The sequence below is a fragment of the Phascolarctos cinereus genome, unplaced genomic scaffold, assembly GCF_003287225.1.
Source record: "Phascolarctos cinereus isolate Bilbo 61053 unplaced genomic scaffold, phaCin_HiC Scaffold_5;HRSCAF=322, whole genome shotgun sequence".
Lineage (NCBI taxonomy): Eukaryota > Metazoa > Chordata > Mammalia > Diprotodontia > Phascolarctidae > Phascolarctos > Phascolarctos cinereus.
This window is the reverse complement of record NW_027555958.1, coordinates 7,288,936-7,310,400: the sequence shown is the minus strand read 5'-3', so window position 1 is coordinate 7,310,400 and position 21,465 is coordinate 7,288,936. Positions and strand designations below refer to the sequence as shown.

Here is a 21,465-nt window from a genome sequence, read left to right as displayed (position 1 = left end):
GATAGCTCGGAAACGTCCTAAGTGGCGGCTGATCTGGGCAATATGGGACTTCGGGTGGCTGAGCCGCTGGGGCTAGGAGGGCAGTGGCCCTGTCCACATCCTTGGGACAGGAGGGGAGCAGTCCCTATGGATTCCCAGCTGCTTCTGAGCGGCTCTCCCCTAAGGAGGAGAAGCATCACTTTGGGGACTGTGGTCCTCTGGGATGGTGGGACATGGGAGCAAATCTGCTGAGTGAAATGGAGGAAGAGCAGGGACTCCACCTCCAACCAAAGCAGTTGGCCTGGCGAGGCCTCCAGAATTGAGAGACTGTGTTAAGGGACACAGCTTAGTGATGTCTCCAGCAGGAATCTGTGGTGGCCTCATCTCAGGGTCATTAAAAATCAGGGCTTCAGGAAAAAAAAAATCAATGCCCACCAACACTATGCTAAGTCATTTCATTGGATTTGGTTTCTTTTTTTTTTTTTTAACGAGCCAGGAGACAGGTTTTCTAAAGGCCTCGTGACTCCATGCACGTTCCTCTCCTTTGGACTGATTCAGCCAATAGGACGGAACCACATGGCGCCCGGCGCTCAGTTGCCAGGCCTTCTCACGCACACGCCCTTGCTCTTTTGGGGGTTGACACTCACTGTGAATAGGTTGGATCGCCGCTTGGACTGCTTGCGGACAGGAGTCGGAGTGTTGGCAGTAGGAGGGACATCGATTCGGAGCTCTTTCTGGCTGGTGCTTGGAGTGGACGGGACGGAGGACGAATAGTCACTCAAGCTCCCTCCTCCATTACTCGTCTGCAATGATTAAAACCAGGCGCATCCATCAGTGAGGCGCTCTGTCCAAGCAAGCTCGTGTCTTCACTCGGGCATTCATTCAGTCATTCAACAAGCATCTGTTAAGCATCTAGGATGGGCTAGGCACTGGGGACACAATAACCACCAGGAGACACAACCCCTGCCTTTGGGGAGCTTCTGCTCTACAGGCTGGCTGAGCTTTTGCCAGTGCAGATGATGGGGGCTGGACATAGGATACAGAGTCTGGCCAATGTTCCCACCAGAGAGAGTCAGGTGCTCAACTGGCCTGACTGCCCTTCCCCCCGAACCCTTCCCCTACTCCCACCATATTCACAGCCTGCTTATCTGAAACACCATTCTTTAAGCCATAGATCATCTCTACCTCATCACTGGGCCTAAGACAAGCTTCCCTCTCCAAACTCTCTCAACTTCCTCTCCATGTTTGTCAGGAATGAAAAGGCCTGGACTAGTGGAAGGGCTGCTGGGTCGGAAGCCCCAGGCCGCAGGTGGGGAATCCCTCCCTGTCACTCCCTGCGTGGCGATAGACAAGTCACATCCCTTGTGCGGGCCTCAGTTTCCTCACCTCACCTACCAAATGAGATGGCCTCGAAGGTCCCTCTTAGCTCAACGTCTACAGTCTCATGAGAAAGTCTTAACTATGTTCAAAGCCAAAGCCCTTCCCCCTTCTTTTAAACACAAGCCACTGTATCCACTGATAAAATTGGATTTAATGGCATCAAAATGTGGCCCCTTGGGGGGAAGTAGTTTTAAGTTTCCTGACACAAACAGGCATAAAAATAGTAAATCTCATTCTAATTATTTCCTTTTGACTTTGCGTATATTTTGCATCTGTGTATATAAAATGCATATAGTTTCCTCCCAATAAAATGTAAACCTCTGGAGGGCAGGGGCTCTTTCCTTTGTGTTCTATCTCCCCAGAGCCTGGCACACAGTAGGTGCTCAATAAATGCTTGAGGGGCCCCCAGGGCACTCCTCCCACACCGTGTGTTGGGCCAATGGCCATTGGACTTCCTGAGCCAGGATGGTGGGCACTGTCATGACCTTTTCTCTCCTGTGCTCATGCATCACAGCATTGGACCTGGGTTCCAGTACTGCCTATGTGACCCTGGACAAGTAGCCTAAGCCTTCTCAGCCTCCGTTTCCTCGTCTGTAAGACAGTTTGGTATTAGTACCTTCCTCACAGGCTTATGAAGCTCCAAGGTGATCACACAGGGAGAGTACTTTGCAAACCTTCAAACAATACAGAAATGGAAACTATTCTCTATTGAGAACATGAGGACATTTGCCATCTGCCTTAAGGAGGTGGTGGCTTCTCTTTCCTCATCCCCCATTTACATCCTGCTCTGATACCTCTTCCAGGCAGGCAGGTGAGCCTGGGATCTCAGGGGCCAGACCCAGGAAACCCTGGGTTTAGCAAGGCTTTGAGATTAGGGCTGAGTGGGCTGCCCTTTCACTTCTGCCCTGGCTGGGCCACACCTGGAGTGCTGTGGTCTGTTCTAGGTGCCTTTTTATTAGTAAGGACATCAGTCAGGCAGAAGGAGAGGGAGGGTTGGTGACCCAGGCTGGGGAAGGGCTTTTGAGCTCATGCCACATGGCACGATAGCTTCTGTGATGGCAGTTTTGGCTGTGGCAAGACATGAATGATGCGGGGCCGCTGTAAACAGGAGCAGAGGGGATGTCCCCGGCGAGGAAATACAAGCTTTCCCAGCCTCAGAACCCAACAAAAGGAAGCCAGCCGTTGCATTTTCCTCAACAAGCATCCCCTCACATCCTCAGCCTCTGATGCTCCTCTGTAAATAATTCTGCAGATTTCACACTCGTCATGGACAGGGGATTACATCTTCCAGGGGGAAGGCAGAAGAGAAGGTAATTGTAATGAAACAGCGTTCTATAACATAAGCGCAAAACTCAGATCAGCCGGGGAGGTCGGCCAACGACCGACCATTCAATGGCTGAGCCGCCAAGAACCCGGACCGAGGTCAGCTAATTGAAAACGACACAGAGAGCATTCACACAACTTGGCTCCTGACCAGCAGCTCAACTCAGGTCAGCAGGAAACATAACACGAGCGGCAGGGGGAAGGAGAACGGGAAAGAGATATTCCCAATAAAATAACAACAAAAAAAATAAAGCACTTGGCCACAGCAGCTCCTGAAAGCGATGTCAAATCAATTACAAACATGCTGTTATTTACCACTGCGATCATAGCAGAAAGCAGAGGGGGAAGCCCACTTGTAAGCAGTGGCAAACAATGTGTGGGAAAGCCCTACAGACTCCATTAGTGAAGGGCTTTGCCTGGCAAGTCCCCAGGAGCTCTGCTCCTCACCTGACTGATATGCACAGCAGAGACCTGGGCGGAGCACACGGAGGAGTGGCTGGGGGAGTTGGGTAATGACTTGCATGGTCCTATGGAAAGCTGCTGCTTCTTCCTGGTGGCAACAATCTTCTGAGCAACTGCAGGATGAAAAAAAAAACATAACAATGTATCACAGTGGCAAATGACCAGTTTAACTTCATGAATAAAGCAAGCACAAAGGACCTCTGGAAGATATGGGACGATTATTTTTATCATATGGCTGACCCTGCAAGAGCATCGTCCAAGGCAAGAAACAGAAGTGAAATCCTTCCCAAGAACTTTTCTTTTTCAAATCTATCGCTGCTTCAGTACAGGGGAGCTTTAGCTTAATCAGTATGTATCTAATGGGCTCCAGCCATAACTTCTCCGGGAATACAGGTTCTCTAGGAAAAGTATGCTGAATTTAATGGGAAAGGAAGCCAGCAATCAGAGGTGTCACCGAAAGAGAATAACAACAATTTGGCCTTGAATTGACATAATGCAGCCTTTAGGGACCTGCTGTAATTAAGTTAATAGTATTCAATCCCTGTCTTATTCAGAGAGGTATTTTTGTAAAGGCTTATGCAAATGAAGAGCCCCCCCCCCAGCAATACATTATAACTTAGGAGATAGTGTTCACTAGTGTTTGCAGACAATTTCTTTTCAAATGAAGATCATTTTAATAAGGAACTGGATTTGTCTGCAGCTTATGTTTTCCATGTAAATGAAGGATGGCATAACCATGATTTAGTGAGAATACAACATGTAAAAAATGGCCCGTATAGAAGAGGAAGCAGCTTCATTAGTCACAACCCGCCTCCGATAGGCCCCTTATCATCCTGAAAGGATGATATCAATTAATTTATCTTTCTGTAGGGTATTGATCATAACCTCCATCAGCTAATCATCTTTAAATTACAGAAGAATATCGCAGCACTTTGTCATCCCAGAACCACTGGCGTATTGATCACAGATCGTCGGAGACATATATTAGAATATTTTAAAAATCATTATAGGAATGCAAAGAGCAAATCTAAGGTCAGGTTCTAATAGCTGCTAAATATGTGTATTCTGTGTAGGTGGTAAGGTCTGAATTCGGACCCAGAGTGAGCAGATTAAACCCCATGAACACTGGTTGCCATCCCTGTCTATTAGCACATTTCTCAGCAAAAGAATGAACAGAATTTTAGTTATCAAGCACACTTGAGTTTAATTTCAATCAAAGGCTAGACAGAGCAACCACTTGGCTTGATGAGTCCTTCAACTTGGATTTTTAAAGCTCCCAGAAAATATAGCTATGAGTGAAGGAAGGAGAAGTTCCCTTGATGTTTCACAGAGACGGGCGTCTCTCCTCTGAGACGGGGAGACCAGGGAAGGTGACGCTAATATGAAATTTAAAATTGAAGATAATTTTGTTTAGTCCTAAATGAACATCAGTGTCTCACTACTCCCAACTTAAAAGGGGAAAAGGGGCAGAGAACATAGAGGAAGGAAAATCTGAGTGTAAAGTTAAAAATGGAATGGGGGAGAAGGAAATCCAGAAGAGCCTATGACGTATTAAAGTGAATGAGCCCCTGTTCTGTGCAATGATGTTAATAAGGAGACCAACATTTAGAACGTGGAGAGGCGACGTTGTAGTGGATAGTGGATGGTGGATGGAGAAACTAAGCTTATAGTCAGGGAGAGCCAGGTTCAAGTCCCACCTAAAACACAACGTCTCAATGCCCCACACAACTCTCTAAGGGGGTCCCAGACATACTGCTGGATCTGCAGAGGTGCAGCCCCTGGAGTTCCACCATACTGAGGACATCACAGGGATGCTCTCTACTGTCACTCTCAACCCCCTTTTTAGGACCAAAAATGAAATGTCCTCCCCATCCACCTCACTCTGCCTCACTGAAAAAAATAAAAATAAAAAGGCAACGAATCAAATGAGCAACATCTTTTCCACGGCTGCAGTGAAAAAGGGCTGGTTGTGGAACGATGGCTAAGAACCACTTCTGCCTCTTCCCCTGACATCTAGCTCTTTCATCTGTCTGGGAGTCAGCATCCTCCTCTCTAAAATGAACAGGTCTGACCAGATGGTCTGTGTTTCCTTCTAGCTCCAGATTTAGGATGATCTTATGACTCCTCTGGGCCTCAGTTTCCTCATCTATCAAATGGAGGGATTAGACTAGATTGTTTCTGGGCTTCCATCAAGCTCTAGTTATAGGATTCCATGTGTGACCTTTAATGAGTCACTTAACCCTTTTGGGAGTCAATTCTCTCCTCTGTGAAATGAGGGTATTGGATTAAACAGCCTCTGAGGTCCTTCCAACTCTGGTTCTAGGACTCACTGGATAACTTAGGGAAGGCCATGGACAAGATGCCCTTTGAAGAAGCCAGTAATGCTGCAAGTGTCCACACCAATGAGATCATGGAAACAGCCTCATTAAGACTCACCACCAAGTGGTGGAGGGTTCACTATTTGCACTAGGAAAGGGAATATTCACATGGATGAATTCAAGGATCCTTAAAATGTTTTAAAATAACATGGATCTATCTTTCCCTAGATCTAATATAAATTAACTTGGCAGGAAGATTTTTTTTTAATACACCATGAAAATTACAAGTTTTTACTGGTTGAAAGTCATACATCATTTTTTCGCCATAGAAATACTAGCTGAGCAAAGAAGACCGTGAGTCTATTACAAATACTTCCTTATAATAGACAAGGTAAAGAAATTAGAAGCTCTTGGACTCTTGACATCCCACCACAAATGAACCTAAACATATGCTCATGTCCCGAGTAGTGCAGATCTTTACTGAAAATGTGACAGCTGTCTTCTCATTATCATTCACGGACAGCCTTCTTAATCAGCCCTCTGATACCATCACTGGTCCTGCTCAGAGCTGGATAGACTTACGCAGACACTACTTTCTCTGCTTCAAACTGTGCCCTGAAATCTATTCAGTGACAGCAACAATAAATTATACAACAGTGTAATTGTTCCAATGAAGCAAGAAAGTCCATGCATTTTTCCCTGTTTTGTGGCAAGAAAACAATTAAAATGTAGAACACGAGTCAGTAAAAGGCTTTGTTCCATACACTGTTACAAGCCAAGGCAGAGAAAGACATGAGGGTCTATAAAGGGCAAGTGAGCATCTCAACACAACCCATTTCCCACAGATTTTTTGAGGGGCTGCTCAGGTTGGGTTCACAAATGGTTAGTCACTAGCCCTAAGGGTCAATGTTTGTCATCTTTTAGGAAGGCCCCCAGTTTTGTAAACTGTTACCCTGTCACTGGCCACTGGGGCAAGACAGAAGAGCCACAGTTTGCCCTTTGGTTGGCTCTCCTAAGAACAGAAGGAAAGGAAAAGAAAGCATCAGCTTAGATGTGATGGTCCATGCATGCTCGAAATGAGGGCTCCTTCTAAAGTGACTTCCCTCAAGTTGAGAAGGGCTAACATAGTCAGCTTTCCCCTTCCCCAATTATTTCCTCACTGGACATTTATTCATCTGTCGTGAAAGCCCTGAACAAGAGTATTTTTGGGGTTACATTTTTATTCCAATATGTAGGCAGCATTTACACACAGCAAGCTCTCGATACATTCGCTGAATGAATAAAGGATGAATGCATATATCTTAATTTGACTTTAAATTGTGGTCTTAGGAATTCTTGCTTCAAATTTTAGGATCTGAAGTAAAGGTTGTCTCTACATAATTTTCTATGTCCTCCATGGTCACTCATTCATTCATTCATCAAAAGCTTCCTACATGTAATCAGAAAATGAGACACGGTACCCGCTCTCATGAAGTTTACATTTTGGGGTGACACAGATTAAGAAGACACGTACACCAAGAACTAGGACCCAAAATAGAACTTCGATGTTAGGTGAGATCTGAAGAGGAAGACATCAGCACTGGCTAGTGAGATCAGGAAAGTCTCCCTCCTTAGAGAAGATGGTATTAGAGCTGGGTCTTGAAGGAAAGGTAGGATGTCAGCAGGTCAGAGATAGGTAGACTGGTGGCAAGAAGAACAGAGATGTCCTAGAGCAGGGAAAAGGGTGAGAAAAGGTAAGGAGACAAGATGGCACAGGCTATGTTAAGGGATATGCCAGAGCACAGAGTTTGGCTGAGGTCAAGTGTATGCGAATATTTATAAAAGAGAAATCAAAAGCCACTTTCAATGTTTTTGTCTTCAGTTTTGCTCCTGGAAGTTATACCTCATTCACTTCCTTCACAATCTCTCCTCCTTTCCATTTATTCATTCACTATTTCATTGAACACACATTTATTAGACACTTACTACATGCCATGTAACTGTTCTTGCTGACCTGAAGTGCAAAGATCTCCCAGTGGGGTCATGTTTCTTTGGTGTGTGGAGACTCTCCTGGGAACTCTTTGTAAGAAATAAAACTAGCATCCCCTGCAAATGCTCCAGAGACAAAAGGCAGCTCTGCTGGGAACCAGACTCTGTTTTACATTAGAGTGCAATGATCATCTGAAATATCTGATTAATCAAGGAAAATTAATTAATAAATCCTTTGTCTAATTCCAAGTTCATAATTCAAATGAATGTTATATGATAAATATTCTGGAGGAATAAAATCTACCCAATTACTTTTTTTGTGAATGAAATAGAAAAATAATTTAATTGTATAATTACAAAGTTTGATTTTTACCATCAAACATATCTGCCACATTTTGGATTTTAAAGAAAACATCACCCTACACTGAAAGGCAGCACAGTAAGAGGCCAGTCACAGAGCCAGTAAGACTCTCCTTCAGATCCTGCCTGGGAGATATTAGCAATGCGACCACAGCCCCATCACTTAAACTTTGTCAGCTTTTAGTTTGCTCATCTGCAAAAGTTAGGACAGTGATACCTGTTACATTAGGAAGAGATGACACAAATCAGCAGAACGACCATGGGTAAGTCACTTCACCTCCCAGTAACTCAGCCAACTCTCTTAAGACTATAAGGTCTAGACAAGTTGATAATGTATGCAAAAGTGGAAAAAAGTTCCCAGACTGGGAGTTCTAAAGAAGGTTCAGATACTGTTCACACACACAACCCTGCCCTTCAAGACCTATACAGTGGGGTAGGATATGTACTGTACTCACCCTAAGTAGATTTTTTAAAAAAAGGGAGAATCAAAATAAAAGATGTTATTAAAGAAACATGAGCAAAGCCAAAAATGGACAGACCATATAGTGAGGCTAACAGATAAGCTGTGGGGAGGCAACTGATCTATTGGCATCCTCATGATGTCAACAGAAAGCAAACAAGGCCTCCCCCACATTGAGTGGGCCCCAGCTGCAAACACCTCCGAGGGCAGCAATGAGAACCCGTAAGGATGGGGATAGGCATAGATGGGCTGCAATCAGCACTGCTGGAGGGAATATCCACACAGAGGAAATCACAGATTTGGTCAGGTGTTAAATAAAGAATATTCTTTATTAATGAAACTACCTGTTCCCAATGACTTCTATTAGTACCCTGGAGAGTTCTCTGTGGAAACAGGATGGCTCTGGTTTACCTTAAAGAAGATATCCAGCATGCGGGTGGATGTGACCAAACTCCACCACCTTGGGATATGGAACTGTTGTGGATAATGCAACATCAAACAAAATACAACCCAAATGGTTGTATAATCTCAGTGAAAGTGACGAGAGTCAAAACGACCTGTGTGTGGAAGAGGCAATTGACTTGTCCTGCCTGGCCCCAGTGGGCAGAACCAGAAGCAATATGTGCCAAGCACAGAGAAGGCCAATTTGTCTTCTTCTGATGAATGCTTCCTAACGTTTAGGGCCAGGATCCACTTGGATATCCTTGAGGGAGCCTCAGAAGGGAGTGGCTACCTATTCACTAGAGGTCCCCAAGGGGATTTCTGCTCAGGGAGAAATTTGGTCAGACGAGATGCCTCTGGATTCCTTCTGACTTTGGAATTGTGCACATTGAGATCTGCAAGGTTCAAGCGCTCTGCCTTTGTGATAAACACAAAACAAAGTAAAAAATAAACAACAGCTCCCTAGACTCTTCAGACAAATCACTAATTGCTAAGGAATATATTCTATTTAAAAAGAAAAATAATTGGTTTCCCCCACTCAAAAAGATAAAGATACGGAGGAAGAAAATACTTTCACTCTTTGATGTCTAGATTCTCGACATGAAAGATGCTGCCCAGAAAACAGCTGCTTCTGCCACAGTTGACCAAAAATCTCCATTGGGTTTTATGCCCAAATTCCAGCATCAGAAATGAGGTGGACAATGAGGTGTAGACACCTCTGCCTCCAAAGGAAGGCTCAATTAAATAACACCTTCCTCTCCTGGGATTCTTCGAAGTTGCTAGCCCTACCCCCTCATTTTCCTTTGTATTTACTTATCTGTGTTTTCTGTCCAATAGAATAGAAGCCTCTTGTGGATAGGGACTATTTTTGTCTTTCTTTGTATCCCTAGGGTTGAGCACAGTGCCTGGAACATAGTAGGTGCTTAAAAAATCTTTGATGACTTGACTTGCTGACTTTATGCTCAGCACCTACCATTGTGCAGACAGTGTCAAGTGTTTCCTAAAGGCTACTTGAATGAATTAATTCATTTCACTAATTCCAAGGACAACTTCTAGGACAGAATGGAAGGGTCTGGGTGGGGGCAGCTGTGTCTCTAAAATCTCACCAGTGATGTGATATTCAAAAAAAAAGAAATTTCAACAACAACAACAGCCTCTTGTCTTGTCCCAAAGTCTAAGATGCTGCTATTGATAAGATACTGGCGATGACTAAAGATACAGTCAGGAATGTGGAGGACAGTTAGTGATATGCCCCCAAAGAATCCAAAACCAACTAGGTGTAGATGCCTGTGCTTGCATCTCTTTGAAGAGCCATGATGTACCTGCGAGACACTTAATTAAAGTTGAAAGACTTAGCTGCTCATTGAAAACAAAGCCTTGGGAAAGGTTCTTCGTGGTCACAAAGGTCACTCACATTGATGGAGTTTGATTATCTTTCTCACCTACGAGGAGAAGACTAGAGCTGCCATTAGCCTTCCCACACTGATTCCCTTCAATAACTCTCAAAATAATGAGACTAGAGAGTAAAGGCGTAAAGAGGCCACAGAACTGCTTGATCGGGGAGTCACCCCCTATCATGACCTCATCATACAAAAGGGCATTTGCTGGATGTTTGAGTCCAGAATACTACAGCAAGTGGTTGTCATCAGGTATCTCTTGGAGGCTAAGTGTTGGCTAGCTCCAGTTACTACTTGTTAATTCAGAAAGAAGCCTCTGTATCAGCCTTTGCTTTGACAATCTCCTCCTACATTCCCACTTGATGAGGTCCTGATTAAGAAATAAGCCCCGCAGAAGAGTTCATCAAGAGACAGCCAGCTTTGCCTCGCCCCCCCGTTGATTTAGAGGCTCAGCTGGAATGTGCCGAAGTGCTTCAAGTGCAGTGAGTGAGACACCAGCTTCCTTGGCTCCTCCAAGCCACTGGAGGAGCAAGGGCGGCACAGCTTAGTGGTAAAGGATGTCACAGAAGAAACCTTTCTTTCCAGTGAGGCACAGAGGATGCTGCGCCGATATTGAGGTTCATCTTTGGAAGCATCATGGTGGACAAAGCCCATGCCCTCCCGCCATGCTGTAATGGGGGCATGCCCAATAATACTAGGGTACAGGCAGCATGGTAGAGGGGAGTCGGGATTTAGATTCAAATCAGCTACTTATTAGCTGTGTCATCTTAGACAAGTCATTGCCCCTTTCTGGGCCTTATGCTCCTCATCTACAGAAGGTTGGAATGTCTGATTAGATGACAGATGATGTCCCTTCCTACTCCCATTCTCTGATCACATGACCTTTAACATCCTATTTAGCCCCACGGTCCTATCAGTAGATGGATAGAAATCCCAGGATCCCAGGGTTAAAGCTGGACCTCAGAGACCATCCAATCCAACAGAAAAGAGTAAGAATACCCCCTGCAACATGCCCAAGAAACAGTTATCCAGCTCTGCTTGAAGACTTCAGGCGGCGGGACACCCCAGACACCCCAGGCAGCACATTTTCCTTCTGGACAGCTTCACCTGTTGGGATATCATTTCTCTGCCTAAATTTGCTTGTTTACAGCTTTCACTCAGTCAGCACTGTTGGGGACTTCTTTCTTCTGCCTCTTTAATACTCCATGACACTCTTTTCTATCAAATTATCCACTCTTAGTCTATTCCTTCTCAATCTCCTTTTCCAACACCTCCTTGTATCTCTTAAACATGGACCCCCTCTCCAATGTCTGCTGTGGGTCACTCTTCTTATCCAATTCTTCCTTGCATCCCGCCCCTTAAACACGGATCCCCTCTCCAGGATCTATTGTGGATCATGTTCTCATTCATGTCATCATAGGGGTCTTTAATTCACAATATGTCAAGCATCCTTTTGTTTTTGGCTAATCATGTAGCCTAACCTGTCTGGTCATTGTTCCTGTGATGGGCCTCTCCTTTGATGAATACAGAAACACATGAAGAAGACTGAAGTTCCTTAAAGGAATGGAATGTTTGTTATTCTTGCCCTTTGGAAGGTACTGGTAATTCCACGATCTTGCATGGGAACCACGATTACAGTCTCACAGGATTCAGCATTCATCCAAAGGATGATGTAGACATGCCTCCATTTTACGGATGACCCTGAGCTAGGGCTCCAGGTGTAGTAAGATGGAAAGGTGAGATTCAGATCTTGGTCTTCTGTCTTTAAATCCTGTATTCTTTCCACTAGACTTCTCTACTCCTAAATTGGGAAGAGGCACTTGGCTAGTGAATCATATACGATGCCAGGAGATCCATGATTTATTCTTAGAATATAGCCACAGACAAGGGAAGGGTTATGGCTTTCCCCAAGAGAATGTAACCTACTTGAGAGCAGGAACTGTTGTATTCTTAGCACATAGCTGTGCCTGGAAAATAGGGAAGCATTATTTTACTGGCATAGGGAACTCCCCCCTGGGGAAACTCCTTCTACCAATGCATGTCAGCACCTTCTTTGCAACTTGAAGAGACTTTCTTGGATCTCTGAAAAGTGAAGTGGCTTCCCAAGGGTAACACAGTCAATGTTTCAGAAGAAAGACTTGAATTCAGGTCTTCCTGGATCTGGGGCACTACCTCTCCTATAGTAGGTGTCCAATAAATGCTAGTTCATCCACTGACTCACGGCTGATAGCACACTGTGCTCCATATAATGGGTGCTTCATAGGATTGAATCGATGCCTGTCAGTTGAGGAAAATTGCCAGAAATCACAAAGGACATATTTAGAATGAAATGGGGCAAATGGGAACATCTGAATATCAAATTACAATGTAATTGAGTGGGTTTATCAAAGGAAAAACCATAGGCCCTCCTCAAGTTACCCATCCTGTATTGTACACAAGAATGGTGAGTAGTTCAGACCCCAAATGACATGCTGGGCTATCTTGGGTTCATGGTACCACCTGGTGGACACCACTTAGAACTGTCCCCACCAGCTTCCCCCCGCCACCCTCTCTCCCATTCCCTTCCAGTCTTTGACCCTAGATATCTAAGTGAATTCCACCTACTCTACTCCCTCTTCCTCTGTGGACTTCTAGTCCTTATCCTCTGTCTTTCAATTTTTGCTAAGTTAGGAAAATCTCTATTCTTTTTACTCTTTTTTTTTCCTATTCTATTTATGAGCCCTACAAAATAGCACTAATCTTCAAGGCCAGCACTGGAGAGGGAACAGAGGAAAAGAAGAGCCCAAAGGTATGAAGTAAATGAGGGACCCGAGCCACTATTAATCTCAAAAGCACTCCAGGAGCAGCACAGACTCTCCTGCAGAGCACCGGCCTCTTACCTCTCAGCTTCTAATTAAGGATTCAGCACTTGAAGTCCTGCTCCAGAATTCAAGAGAAAAGTGTTGAAAATCCTTTTGTTTTTCTAGTTTACTGCTCATCTCTTTTGTTTAACAACCCACTGTGGTCTATTGTTTCTCATCAAGCATAAGATGTTTGGGCTATCACATGGCTTTGTGGGCTAACCTGGGAACCTAACCACAATTCATAACCAAAATACTCTATGATGTCCACACAATTTGTAGATGGCTTCTCAAACATAAAACATCTGGGAACTGGTGACTTCTGAGATATGCTGCCATTTTCCCTCAATGTTCAAGCAACAAATATTGTCTTCTGTGGGCAGGCACCCAAATTCATGCTTCCTAATGAATCTAACTGTTGGCAGGATCTTCTCTGTCTAATCCATTCTCCACACGGCTCCCCAAGGGATCTTCCTAGATTAGCGTAGCTGGGTGAGCATGGAGTTCCCTACCGAAGGAGCTCTAGCTGTTCTTTATTAGAACTAGAACCAAAGTGAAACCCCTGTGTGCATTTCAAAGCTCTTCTAAGCTGCTTCCAGGCTCAGGAACAGGACTTCCTTCCTGCACTGTCCATGAGATTGGGCTTGACAGGAGTGGCGCCTCCCGTGTTTCTCTCCAAGTCCCAGTTATTTGTAAAGAGCTTTTATTTCTTCATCTTTCAATATACTATCCTCCCTCTATAGTATATGAACTCCTTGCCAAAGGGCTATTTCACTTTGTCTTTGTGTCTCTAGTTCCAGTAGGCACAAAATAAATGCTTATTAAATGAACAGATGAGTAGAGTGCTGTTCTAGATGCTAAGGGTCACAGATTTAATCTTGAAAGGGACTCAGTTCAACTCCCATTTTACAGATGAGGAAACCAAGGTCCAAAAAGGTTAGAAGCCTTGCCTTCAGTCACCCAGCAAGTGGATATCAGAGTCAGGATTTTCACTGTGATCCTCTGACTCCAAAGCCATGTGCTTCCCATAAGACAAAACCCACATAAATCATCATCCTTGCTCTCATGGGACTTGCAGTCTAGTAGGGCATAAGAAACAAACAGATTACTACATTACACACCAAGATATGATAAATGCATTAGGGGGTTATAAAATCCATTGCCAAAGAAAGTATCGGCAAATAGGTTGTTCTATTGGGGTGATAGAGAAAGGCTTCCTGGAGAAGGTGGGCAGAAAAGAGCCTTGGAGCACCCTTCTGCTGAGGGGGGATTTGATGGTTAATGATTTAGCAAAGAAGATGGAGAGCAGCCAGAGAGGGAGAAAGCTAACCAGCAGGAAAACAGTCTGTCTCATTAGCTACCGTGGCTCCCAATTCCACAAGTGCTTTAAAACTTGGCTGGTTCTTGGATGAATTAGTTGCCAGTTGCCTCTTGCCCTCAAAAAGCTTTCAGATTGATAGGAACCATCAGAGCTTAGCCTCCACTGACACAGCCTTCAAGAACCCCGGATCCTCTCCTGGCCAAGGTGAGGCTTTTAAAAATTTAAATTAAAAACGACAAAAAGTCCTATCAAAGAGTTAGCATGCCATGGTTTCATGATTTGGTTGCAATAAGATTGTAGATTCTTGAAAGCCTATTCTTTTGAATGGGGTTTGGTAATTTCCTTCATCATAAATCACAGACCTTAACAATCTTCTATTTTGATTTGATTTCTTGTGTAAAATTTTGGAAATTGTTTTCTGGAGAAGGAATAAAAGGCTCAGAAGTAAAGGAAATAAACAAAGCTATCTACCATAAGCAGCCCAAAAGGATAATAAATGCAGACTATGAACCCAAATCTCACTCTCTTCAGAAGAGTTCTAACTGAAATGCTTCACTCCTAGGGGGCAAGGGGGAAGAAGACAGGATATCAAACTAATGTAGAGAACTCCCAGAACTGGGAAGTAGCCTGACATTTTTCTGTTTTGTTAAAAAGAAAAGCACCCAAGATATCAGAAAAAAGTGAGGAAGGTCACACTGGGTGGTAAACATATGGGAGAACATAGAAAAGAGCCCTACAGGATGGGGTTCAACCTGTAACACCGGCAGCAAGGTCCAAGTCTCAGGGCGGGGCAGCTAGGTAGCACACTGGATAGAGCACTGGCCTTGGAGTCAGGAGGACCTGAGTTCAAATCCAGCCTCAGACACGACACTTCTTAGCTGTGTGACCATGGGCAAGTCACTTGCCTTGCCAAAAAAAAAAAAGTTATCTCAGCACCATTAGAGTATAGAGGCGCATAGCTATCTGGCAGAGTGAATAGAGACCTGGACTTGGAACTAGGATGACCCAAGCTGACATTCTGCCCCAGGCACTTAACTATAGCTGTGGGGCCTTAACAAGTCATGTCAGTTTCTTCATCTGTAAAATGGGGATGATGATAATAACAGGATGGTTGTGAAGATACAATAAGAAAATATGTGTAAAATGAGAAGTGTTGGGGACAAGCCAATGACTATTATTTATCGAAAGAAGATTTAAAAATCCACTTTTTGTTTAAAGACAAGTTGAATTCAGACTTAAAATGATTTCATTTTCTTAACTAAAACAAAAATGACCAGCACTTTGATAATCTAACTATTCCATTCCACAGGACCAACTCGACCTGATCACAGATTCTTGATCCTAGAAAAGGCCTTCAAAGTCACTGCATCTAAACCACCTTCGAATTTTTGAATGCTTCCACAACGTGGTCCCTCAGTCTCTATTTCAGTACATCTAATGACAGTGAAGTCACCACGTGGGAAAGCAGGCGCTCTATTTTTGCTCACCCTGATTACTAGAAAGCTCTCTTGAACATCTCTCTCCTTGGAATTCCTGTCCATTTATCCTACTTTTGATCTCTGGAGACACACAGAAAAGGAGCCTCTTGAACAGGACAGCTGCTCCTTTATTTGCAGATATTTTTTACTTCTGTTGACTTTTTAAGCCAAAGCACAGGCCGTTTTATTTGTTGTGACTCTTTCTCATTTCATGTTTCTCCAGAAAAGCTCTCCCCTGGGCAGAAGGTCACTCCAGGCCAGTGGGGCACAAACTTGATAAGGTCTGACCAAGGTAGAAAACAGTCATGTACAGTTTCAGTCCTGGGCCCTACGTCTCACCTGGGGATGAGGCAGGCTTTGTTTGGAAAGTTCCATCAGCATTCTGGCCTGAGAGTGAAGGGTTTGGTCACTGCAGCTCCTGAGAGATGGAACCACTAAGTTAGAGAGGAGCAGCTACCTGTGTGAGTAGGAGTACTAATGCCAATGAAATTTTAGACTCTTGAAGAAACAAATGAAATAGATTGGGTACATTATTCAGGCCTATCATGGGATCACAGATTTAACCGAATCCCCTCATTTGACAGAGAAGGAAATTGAGGCCCACAGGGGTTAAGTGGCTTGCTGAAGATCACACAAATGGCAAAGCTGAGATTTGAAAATAAGTCCCACTCCCCCCCGCCAATAAAGCCACCTCACTGTGCCAATATGGCGCCAACCTTTCTCCATCGCAGCCACCAGGGGAAGACATGGACAAAGGCTTCGTGGAGCTCCATATAAGGCACCATCTATGGCTTTCTCCTGATCTACAATAGCCTCTTAGTTTATTGCCTTGGAAATAAAATAATGTCCTATGTTTATAATAAATAACTGTTCAATAAAATGAAATTTATTTGGCAATTACACATGTTATGAGCAAAGCATTAACAAGAATGGGCCATAAAATTAAAATGTTTGTCAAAAAGGAAACATTAACGACAGCATTTGATTTTAAACAAAAGCCTGTACAACGCTCTCCAAAAGAGTCCATTTTAGGCCTAATGACTCCATCAGGATGCTCTTTTTAAAGGATACTATATCCTTATTTATTGGTTTTGAAGACATATTTAGGAAAAACAGCCATCACTGCACTTCTCAGTGTGCGTGTATTTTACTGCCATCTCTGGAACTTTAAACTAACGTATCAAAGGCAAATTGTGCTCATAATTCCTTTTATATTTCCAAAGGTAACACTGTCCTTCCATTACTGAGAGGCAATGTGGAAGAGCAGGAAGAGTGTCAGATTGAGGTGACTGGGGCCCAAATCCTGCATCAACCACATGGGGGGGAGAGTAGACAAGTTACTTAATCTCATGGAGCATCAGCATCTTCATTTATAATGACACTTGGAAATGAGGAAATGGCTTTGAAAACTTTAAAGTGCTATCATTGCAAATGGGAGTTACCGTTATTGAGAGAGGTGTTGACAGTATGGGAGTGAGGAGTTCAAATCTTGCCTACACAAGTTATGTGACCCTAGACAAGTCACAACACTCCTCTGTATCCCAGAAATCGTCTAAGTGTATAAGGTGCAGAGTAGGTGCTCATCTGTATCTGTAGAGGGGCTTTCCCCACTGGGAGGAAACACCCATGAAATCCCAGCTCTAGGTCCCAAAAGGAGAAAACTCATGATCTCAAAGATTGTAGCTCTAGAGCTGGAAGGCCCTTTAGTTCAACCCCTTTATTTTTCGCTTGAGAAAACTCAGGCTTAGAGAAGGAAGTGATTTGCCCAACGTCATGTGAGAGAAAGGCAGCAGAATCACTTGATGACTGAAACTCAGGTCCTCCTCCACAAACTCCATTGCCCCTTCACACATTCCACCACGTCCAGGATCCAACAGAAAGTTCTCTTACATTTAAATCTCTTCAGACCTCGACCCCTTCCTCCCTTTCCAGGCTTCTTACATCTCGCTCCCCTCTCCACTATCCAGCCCACTTGCCGTGTCTTCCACATGGCCCTCCATCCCCCAGCCTTCCCCCTGGCCACCCCTCATGCCCTGAATGCTCTCTCTCTTTACCTCTGCCTCCCAGCTTCCAGGGCTTCCTTTACGATTCGGCTCAAATCCACCTTCTGCCCTTTCTCCCTCTCTATCTGCTCGTGTCTCTCCTCTGACATCTTCCATCTACTCTGTATGCATTGGGAACGTACCTAGTCACTTGCACGCTAGCTTCTCTGATAAAGCAGGAGCTCTCTGAGGGCAGGGCCTGGTTTGTTTGGCTTTTCCCATTCTTTGGCAATCCAGCCCTTATTAACCCAGTATCCAGTACCTAGTACGCACTCAAGAAATACTTGATGATTGAGGTCTGGTAACTCTCTTCAACTTTTGGGAGTGTGTTTTTGGGGGGACGGGTCCTTCTTCCCCTACCACTCCAAGTATTCTCCTCCACTCCATTAATGGAGGAAAAATCTTGCAAATTCTGCTGTCAAAAACCTACCTCTCATTTCATCCCCAGCTCTGACCTCTTCTACCTGATTACATTTCTATGTGGAGGAGAGACAATGAGGCAGAACATGCGAGGGAGACAGCTTCTCCCCCATGGCCCTTTGCTCTTCAACACTCACTCCCAGGCCTCCCAGGCCCTTCTCTGCCATAGCCTTGGCACCAGCCCCCACAACTTGGCACATTCTTCTACGTGCTCCCTTCCTTCGTTAAAGTGTCGTCTCCTTGAGGGCAGGGCAGAGCCTGGGTGTTGGCTTGTGTGTGGCCTAAATACTGCTTGTTGACTTCATTGGGTAAGCAGCTCAATTCTGGCCACTGTTCTGGGCACTACAACTACAAAAACCAAAAGTCCCTTTCCTCCAGGAGCGAATGGAGCCCGATCGAGAGGATGCCCAGCAGCTGAAGGGCAGCCACTCCATTGGCACCAAACACGAGGGCCTACCAGGCTGCTGGGAATTGTGCTATGTTCTGCAGATCCTCAAGAAGGACCGAGTGCAGCAGAATGAGATGTGTCACAATTACAGGTGGGGAGGAGAGGAGAGGGGGCAGACAGCCCCTGAGCTCAGTCCTCCCCCTTTTTCTTCCTTCCCCAAGGCTCCTTTATGAACTCTATTCAACCTAGCAGCGGTAAGGGCTCTAAATTCAAAGGCGAGTGGCCTGGGTTTGAAACCTGGCTCATCGCTTATCACCTCTGTGACCTTGGATGACTTACTCCCCCTCCCTAGGACTCAAGTTTCCTCCTCTGTAAAATCAAGTGGTAGCCTAGATGATTTCTCTGGTACCAGTGTGGTAAAGAGGAGAGAAAGTGTGGGTCCAGAGGCAGAGGACCTGGCTTCAAATATCACTTCTGATACTTACTACTTGTGTGACGCTGGCCAGTCAATATTATGTCTCTGGGCCTCATTTTCCTCTTCTGTAAAACAAAGTCCCTTTCAACTCTAGACATATGACCCTCTGATCTGTGCCAGCTCTAAGCATATGACGCTACAAATAAATGCTTTTTAAATGCCTACTTCATGCCAGGCACTGTGCTAAAGGCCAGCCAAGACCATGAAGACAAACCAACAATTTCTTCCCTCAAAAAGCTAACATTCTACCGAAGGGACAAGGCCAAGGTAATGTGAGATGGGAAAGAGACTGAGAAGGGGTGGCACCCCTAGCAAAAGACTCCAGGGCACTGAGTCTCAATAAAAAGAGCTCAGGATTTAGAGACAGAAGACTGGGCTTCAGTCCTGGTCCTGCAACTTACTACCTAGGCAAGAAGTCATATGATCTCTCTGAGCCTCAGTCTCTCCATCTGTGAAACTGAGATCTTTTCCAACTCCAGCTCTAAGCCTATGATTCAAAACTCAGCTCTCTCCTCCTCCCCCATCAGGTCTTCCTTACCAGGGACCAATTCAGCACCATGGAAAGGAAATAGACCCACAGGGATTGAGCCCTTAACATCTGTGAGCACAGCCAGTGGAGGCATAGGTACAAAGCCGTGGATGCTGAGAGGTCAGCTATCCCTGGAAGCAGACACAAGCAGCCCTGCTGGATGCTCTGTGTTGAATTCCTAGTCTGCCACCCTCCACTAAATGGTAATGGTCCCCTGTGAGGAGCCCTGGCTCAACCCAGTGAGATCAGGGGAGAGAAGTAGGGGGTACAAATCCAAGGATGAGGACAATGAGTGCTTAGAGCTGGCCCTGGGATTTCATTGGCAAAGGGGACTCGAGAAGGAGGAGAGACCTTTTACCAGTGGAGGTGGGTCTGCCCCTGCTCCGTACCTTATAGCCTGAGAGCCTGCCTGAGGTGTTGAGAAGGCCAGTGCAGATTCCAGGCAGAACTTTCAAGTTTTTCTCATTCCAAGGCCAGGTCTTTATCCATTACTCCACGTTGTCTCATGGTGCAAATCAAGGAACATTAAGAGGACAGAGATCTCACCCAGACTTGCTCTGAGCTTCTCTGACTTCTCAATACCTGGTCCCCAAAACCAGGGGCACAGCAGGCAAACTATGGGGCAGTGGAAAAAGTTCTGGATTAAGTCTAAGAACTTTGTGTCAAATCTGGCTTTGCCACCTGTGAGACCCTGGGCAAGCCATTTTACCTCTCTAAAACTCAATGTCCTTACCTTATAACTTACTAAGTTAAAACTGGATTTGGGTCCTTATCACAGCTACAAAATGAGGTGATTGCATTAATAAGCCTCTAAAGTCCCCATCATCTCTAATGCTGAAATTCTTATCCAGCCCCTAAATTCACTTCTGCAATCAAACCCTGACGGGGGCCCTCTTAGTGCAGTGGGAATGTCAAGACCATGGACTTGGGAATTCAGAAGCCTGGGATTCAAGTCTGGACTCTTGAGATCTTGGGCAAGTCACTTAACGTGGAAAGGATAGTTTTGGAGCTGGAAGGGACTGAAAAAGCCCTTTACTCAATCCCTTCATTTCACTGATGAGGAAATGAGAGCCAGAGATGAAGTAACTTGCTCAGCATCACACAGGCAGTGAGTAACAGAGATGGGGCTCAAACCCAGGTGTTCTGACTCCTCAGGTCACAGTGAGGATCTGCAATCAGGACCCTGGCTCTAGATCCAGCACCCTCACAGCAGCCATCAGACACAAGCCCTGGTCCTCAGAGAGTTGCCCGGAGAGAATCGAGCTGAACACTGCATGTAAAGAGTGAGTCCGCGAGGGCGGAGCCAAGATGGCGGAGTGAAAGCAGTGACTTGCTTAAAGTCTCCCCCTCCAAATACTCATAAAAAATTGGCTCTAAACAAATTCTGAAGCAGCAGAACCCACAAAAAGACAGTGAAACAAATTTCCAGCCCAAGACAACCTGGATGATTGATCAGAAAGGGGTATCGCACCGGGCAGGGAGCGCAGTGCAGCGCGACATGGGTACGCAGGCCGCAGCAAACCTGGAGCAGGCCTCAGAGGACTGAATCATGGGCAGCTGTGGAGGTTTCCAGACTCCTCAACCCACGAATGCCAAAAACAACTTAGAAGGTCAGTGGGAAAAGTCTGTTTCTGTTGGTGCTGAGAAAGGAAGGCGGGGTTTCAGCTTCATTCCCCAAGAGCGTGGTCCTGTGGGGGCAGCTGCTTCCTGTGCTTCTGGCCCACAGACTGAGGGGGAATCCAATGGCTGATCAGAGAGTGATCGCAGGGATCTCTTTGCCAGTGCTGAGGCAGGAATCTCTTGCTTTGCCAGCATTTGTATCTGGGTCACAATTCTGGGCGGCAGTGCTGGGGTGAGGAGGAATGCTGGCGTGGTGGAGCTTGG

General features: G+C 45.1%; 1 protein-coding gene across 1 annotated transcript in view; it reads right to left on the bottom strand.

Annotated features, from left to right (window-relative positions):
* The window catches only part of AGAP1 (ArfGAP with GTPase domain, ankyrin repeat and PH domain 1), a 482,721-nt gene that overhangs the window by 321,273 nt on the left and 139,983 nt on the right, over window positions 1–21,465 (bottom strand). Inside the window, 2 exon segments of the mRNA XM_078154609.1 lie at window positions 627–782; window positions 3,130–3,257. Coding sequence (XP_078010735.1) covers window positions 627–782; window positions 3,130–3,257 — 284 coding nt within the window.